This window comes from Lupinus angustifolius, unplaced genomic scaffold, assembly GCF_001865875.1.
Source record: "Lupinus angustifolius cultivar Tanjil unplaced genomic scaffold, LupAngTanjil_v1.0 Scaffold_421, whole genome shotgun sequence".
Lineage (NCBI taxonomy): Eukaryota > Viridiplantae > Streptophyta > Magnoliopsida > Fabales > Fabaceae > Lupinus > Lupinus angustifolius.
In genome coordinates this window covers 159,172-165,766 of record NW_017727831.1, presented here as the reverse complement: position 1 = coordinate 165,766, position 6,595 = coordinate 159,172, and the positions used below count along the sequence as shown (strand labels likewise).

Sequence of the window (6,595 nt, the reverse complement as noted above, 5' to 3'; positions counted from 1 at the left end):
AGTATATGAACTTGGTGAAGTATATGAGAATATGAGAGTATGGAGAGAGGGGGCAATAGAGTCAGTAATGTTAGAGAATAGAGAGATTAGAATATTTCCTGTTGGTAGAGACTTCTATTTATAGGGGGATAGTTGACTTTGGGCTTTTAGCAGGTAGTGTAGTATGTAGCCGACCAAGAGTATTGTTGGGGGCTGCTTTTTCCGTGTCAGACAGTCTGCTAGGACCGTACTCTGCACTACCTTGTCTTTTAGCCTGTGGTCGGTTTGGTAGCCGTTTTGCAGTCTGTCTGCCGTGTTGGTAGGTGGGTTGGTGAGGTACGGATGACATGCCAGAAAGTGTCTCCAAGGTCAACTCTTGTGGGCCAACCACACGAGATCTACCTCAGCGACCAAGTATGTGGGCCTTTGGATCGCAGGGTAGGAACAATATATATATAACATCCATATTTAAATATTGGATGAAATTAAAATAAAATAATTACATTTGAGCTCTAGAGTTAACTAAAACTCTAGTAACTAGCGATCAATTTTTTTCGTCTTTTTTTGTTTAAATACATAATTGAGAGCATTCTAATTATTTTATTAAATTGTTTATTATTATTTATATAGTTATTAAGTTGTAATATCTATTACTTGTCACTTTAAATATTTACAGACACTGAGTTATTTATCTATCATTTATTTGTATTAATTTTTTATGAGTTCATGATGGTTAAATATATGATGAATGATGTAATGACAATATATAAAACTCGTAAACCATATCTTTATACATTTTTTCACTATTATTAATGAAGTAATTAAAGATAAGGACAGTCAATTAGTAGAAAAATGAGGCCGATAAAAACTTAATTTCAGGATAAGTTTTTGTAATAGTCATAATTGATTTAACATTTAATTAGTTAACGTTGATTAATAAGTGTAATATCCATACCAATATATTGTTCATTAATATTTTTATATTTAAAAGCTAATAATAAATTAAATATAAATAATTAATAATATGAATAAAAAAAGGTACACATACAAACCGTCACAATATGATACTATTTTTAATTCATGTAATACTATGAAGAAAATTAACAAAATAGCTAATTAATAATAATAATAATAATATGATACTATTTTTAATTGATGTAATACTAGTCAGAATGGTGATATAAAAAAATTGCACCAATGTGTATATTAGCAGAGGATTTCTAAATGGAACATCCTACCAAACATGACAAACCCAAGATTATGATAACTATGTCAGACCCTGCTTCTGTTCATTGGATTATGACCAAATTCTATGGAGCCGGCCAATATGGATTGCGTATCATTCCATCACACTGAGTTAATAGTATTACACTCAATATGATCTGGGTTTTTGGGGAATTTTCTTTCTCTCTCTTTAAAGATCAACCCTATCTCTCCTTTGAATTATGGAAGTGATGAGCAAGATCTAGAGATCGATCGATAATTTGTGAATAAACATATAACATGTTGAATTAATAGTTGGTTGTTGTTACTTTTTTATTATCATATATGTAAAAATATCTTCTGAAAGAGTATGTAGTTAACGGCGTTACAATCCAACCCAAGGTGCCACCAACTCATTTGTCAATAACACAATTTTACTGATTTCTTTATTTGTATTATCCTATTATGAGATTTGATATTTAAATAATATCAAATTCAAAGATAAAAAACATTTATGAGATTTAATATTTAAATAATATCAAACTCAAAGATAAAAAACATTATTGTCCTAATGAGTGGAGATCTGGTACAATTTTTGTATCTCTATATCATGCCAATAAAATTATGATAACTAATAAAATTATGCCAATAAAATTTTGGATTTAATATGTACGCTTTATATGTTAAGTATTATTGGCTATCAAATAAAAGTAATATAAATCAATGTTAGATGATGTGTTAATAGTGTATAATTTTAATCTCTAAATTTTTATCATCTACCAAAAAATAGTAATATTATAAGTTGGTATGATTCTGTTGATTTAGTATAATAAAGATAAAAAATAGGGATGATGATCACTTGTCCCAATCATGTGTCATTCATTGTCTTTATCTAATTGATATGTGATTAAAAGAAAATTTTTAAAACCAAAAAGTAATAAAAAATAACATTCTTAGTATTATGAGATAGAGAGTGAAACATCATTTAAAACAAAAACATGGATTATCTACCAGAAAAAGTGGCTAGAGTGTAGACACAGCAAAACTAATGGTACTCCACTCCCAGCCTGCACTTGGGTTTGGTAGATCTAACACGTCATCAGAACTCAAAATCTCTCTATCTATATAAACTGTCCCACTCTTTATCCCTTTCTCTTAACTCTGTAATCTCTTTCTCTGTTCACCATCATATTCTACTGTTCTAAATATGGTACCATGTTAAAACCATCATCATCCTAAAATTACAACCCTATTTTTGATATAAAAACTATATCAAATAAAAACATATATACTATATTTATATATTACTCGAATAGAGGTTCATTGTTAGTCAAATCTATCATACACCCTTTGATTCTTAGCTTGAGTCAGGCCAGGTTTCATTTATAGCAACCCTACAAAAAACAAGGTCCTTATACTCTCTTCCTTCCATAAAACCTGCAATCATAATAAGACACTTAATTACCCTTCCAAGAAACACAGTCTTTTATGTACGTGTCTTTCAAACGTCACCCATTTGATAACGTAACGAAACGTTTCAACCACATTTATTATCATATAATATACATACACATATATATAACTACTTCATTCCAATTATATTATATTTTGTGACATTTATTTGTATAAGATAAAGTTATGGGGAATTGTCAAGCTGCTGAGGCTGCAACTGTGGTGATTCAACATCCAGGGAAAAAAATAGAGAGGATTTACTGGGCTGTTAGTGCTCATGTGATTATGAACTCAAATCCTGGTCATTATGTTGCTCTTGTGTTATCCTCACCAACTTCTTCTTCTTCTAATTCTGAGAATGGTAACCATTTGAAGCAGCTCAAGCTTCTTAGACCTGATGATACTTTGCTTCTTGGTCAGGTTTACCGTTTGATCAGTTTCGAAGGTATGTACATTACTATATCATTCACTATTCATATTCAAACACTCTTAAATAGTAATATAAATGAATAGTGAATAATGATATGAAAAATTGATTTATGTGTATATTTTGGTGGGGTAAGATGTATTGAAGGAATTTGCTTCAAAGAAATGTGGTAAACTAGGGAAATTGCTTAAGGAGAATGGTGGACAAGGAATTCGGATGAAACATAAAGACTCTAGAATTTTAAGTCAGAGTTCGAGTTCAAATTCTGATTGCAACCCCATTAAGGTAAAGAAGTTTTATGTTAATGCAGCATTCTCTCTGTTTAGAAGAATTTTAATTTTTTTTAACTTGTCATATATTGAAACTTAAAAGCAAATGTTGAAAAGTTAGGGAGATTCGGTTTCTAAGTAATCAATATAGAAAATAAGTGTTTGTTGAAATAAGATTGTTTCTAATGACTATGCTTTTGTTGTACTGGAGTGTTTCCTTTTCTTTTCCATATCTAAGGTGTAGTGTAATTGGATTTTGAGGTGTGGCATTACTGTGTTTTGGTTTGATGTTTATTTAATAATAAAAAAGAGTATCAAATTAATTCATGATTTTTTGATGAGTTTTCTTAGAAACATATACATACCAGATAAAAAATAAAAAGTAAATATAAAATAATGATTATTTGAATGAAAAAAATAGCAGATATTCATTTAAGCATTAACCTTTTGACCAATATTTATTTAAGCAAAAGTGTCATATAATCATAATTTTTGGTGGAGTTTCTTTTACCAATATATATTTATTGACTATTGGACGAGTCTCTTGACTTTATTTTGTTAGATAGTTATTCCTTTATAGACTTTTTTTTATAGGATGCGTTTGCATTGTTTAATGAGTTAAAGTAATAATTTTAATTTAATTTGTTTATAATTATGTAGCTCTGTACAAAAGTAGCCTTCATAATTATGCACCATTCATTCTCTTATTATATCAATAATTTCCTTACCACACAAATTATACATAATTAAATAGGATTATTTTAATAAAAACTTAATTAATATGATTAGAAAGCACGAAAATCTTATAAAAAGAGAAAGATTAATCCCTAAGAAATTCTATAAAAAGTACAAATCAATGTTGAGCATTACTATTGTTTATTTAAGTACAAATCTCAAGTCAGAATCTTCATTTTGTTACCAATAAGGCAGAAGGTTCTCTTTTCACTTAAAACTAGATGTTAGGAGCACATCTTCTCTTTCCACCTTTTGTTTTTCATTAATTAGAAATTATAAATTTAATATATATTTAATTCATATTTTATTTTTTTGACCAATAAAAAATAAATGATACATAAAGTTATACAAAGTTTCAGATAAAAAATGTGACTATCAAATATGAATGTGAAAGATCTTTGCTGCATAATTACTAATTAGTTTATCTTTCTCTAAATGCATTAGGCTTAGGCTTCTAAATTTCCCCTGTTTTTAATTATTACCGAGACACGTGTGAATGTACCAAATGATTGTCTATTTGTTTTGTTTACAATTTTCTTTTCCAATGTTAGGCATATCCACAATATTTTGATCCAATTTTCCTACGGATTCAAAACTACTCAATTTGATAACATGACATCATATATTTTTCAGATATTATATTATATTATATCATATCACATCACAATTTGTTAAAATAGTTATAATTATGCAATAGATAATTGATTAAACTATCCATTATAGAATTACAACTATTTTAACACAATTTATTTGAATTTTCCTTTTCTTTTCTAACATTATATTAGTAAGTCTCTTACCTTGCTTAATAGAAATGTTCACAAGTTTGATGGGCAAACAAGCAGGACAAAATGAGTAAATTTACTAAAATTGTATACTTCATCCGTACAAAATTATGGACTATATAAAAAGACTTTCGAACATTTGTCTCTTTTGTCATCTATAATCATCGGCCTAGTTGAGTATAAAGTGGTAAATGAGGAAAGTACGATCAACCAATGCATGCTCCACTATTCAAATAATGATACACTCATTTCTTCTGTTACTCTTATCACTTCCTAAGTTTGTTCCTCACTTTTCAATTTCATTAAAGCTACCAACTTATAAAAGTTACGTTAGGGCCACTACCCAACTAACCATAGGATGGCATGGATGCTTTTAATTAAAGATCTTAGATCTTTTGAAGTGGGTTTTTTTACATATAGGCAAATGTCCATAAGTGACTTTAGTTATTGGTTAAGGATTTAAAGAGATTAACTTTACATTTAAAGTGTTATTATATTCACATATTGAAAATGAGAAAAGAATGTATACGCTAGTAGTGTAAGAATTTTTTATATTGTCATTGCATTATCCGCAATTCATTTTCAATCATCATTGATTTTTTAGAGAAAAAAATTAAATAAAAGGTGAATAATGTACTAACTGTTTAGTGGAATATAAAAAATATTCCACCTTAATTAGTTAACATTATATGATTATTTTTTCCAACAAAAATGTAAAGGAATCGCTCACTTCAAAAAATGAATTAAATAGTAAAGGTAAAGGTATGGAATCAATGTGTATACAGCAAAGTAGTATCAGTGCTCCAAAGACATGGATTTTATTAGGTGTTGGAGCCAACTCTATATGACTTTTCTATTATGGAGTCACTATTTGTCATTTTTTCCTTTATTTCTTGTCGTGCGTGCTTGTCAAATGCAATGAATGCTCTTGTTTATCTATTTTTGAGGACATCATTCACTATTAATATATTAATCATCCTTCATATTATAAAAAGTAATACAAATGAACGATGAATGTTATATCGATCATGTAAAAATGTTTTATCCTATTAATACATAGATATTAAGCTCTTCTTTTTATGTGTCAGGTCGAACCTGATAATCACCCGATAAGAAGCAATGGTAGCAGCAACAATAACAAAAGTGTAGGAAAGCATTTCAGTGGTGGTGGTGGGCAATGGAGGCCAGCCTTACAAAGCATTGCAGAAGTTGGAAATTGAACAACCCACTACATTATTATTATCCCTTTACCACTCATTCTCATGAATGAATCATGCACCAAATTCTACCTTCCTTTCACCCTTTTCAATACATATGTATTGTTCATTTCCTTAATTAGAACTAAAGTCTTATAAATAGTAGTGTTTGTGTTCAACTTGGCTCTCTTTTTAAGACACCGTACATACAAATTTACCTTATTACAAGCTACAATATAATTAGAAATTAGCCAACTTATTAGTAGTCCATATTTTATTATTATTTTTAAATTAAATAAAATTAAAATAATACACAAAAAAATGTCTCTCTTCACGTTCCAGTATTGGAAAGTTAAATACTGAAGATATCATTTTGTAATACACATAGGGCATATTATGATGATTCTCCCAACTCCAAGTTATTCAAATCATGTATCATAATAAGTATAATGGATGATATGATACAATTTTGACTTTTTGTAACATTTCAATTAAATGGTTTTCTAGTTATTTTTTATTGTTTTTAAAATTGATTATTCAATTAAAACAAAA

At 28.6% G+C, this 6,595-nt stretch overlaps 1 protein-coding gene across 1 annotated transcript; it reads left to right on the top strand.

Moving 5' to 3' along the window:
• Positions 1–2,363: 2,363 nt before the first annotated feature.
• On the top strand, positions 2,364–6,298 carry LOC109341283. Its single transcript, XM_019579152.1, has 3 exons — positions 2,364–3,079; positions 3,198–3,346; positions 5,936–6,298. The coding sequence occupies exons 1-3, from the start codon at positions 2,821–2,823 to the stop codon at positions 6,065–6,067; spliced, it is 540 nt and encodes a 179-aa protein (XP_019434697.1). The 5' UTR covers positions 2,364–2,820; the 3' UTR covers positions 6,068–6,298.
• Positions 6,299–6,595: the final 297 nt, after the last annotated feature.

Coding starts and splice junctions, on each gene's coding strand:
- LOC109341283 (XM_019579152.1), top strand. CDS start 2,821: ATGGGGAATTGTCAAGCTGCTGAGGCTGCAACTGTGGTGATTCAACAT. Junction 3,080..3,197: donor CCGTTTGATCAGTTTCGAAG/GTATGTACATTA, acceptor TGGTGGGGTAAG/ATGTATTGAAGGAATTTGCT. Junction 3,347..5,935: donor CTGATTGCAACCCCATTAAG/GTAAAGAAGTTT, acceptor TTTATGTGTCAG/GTCGAACCTGATAATCACCC.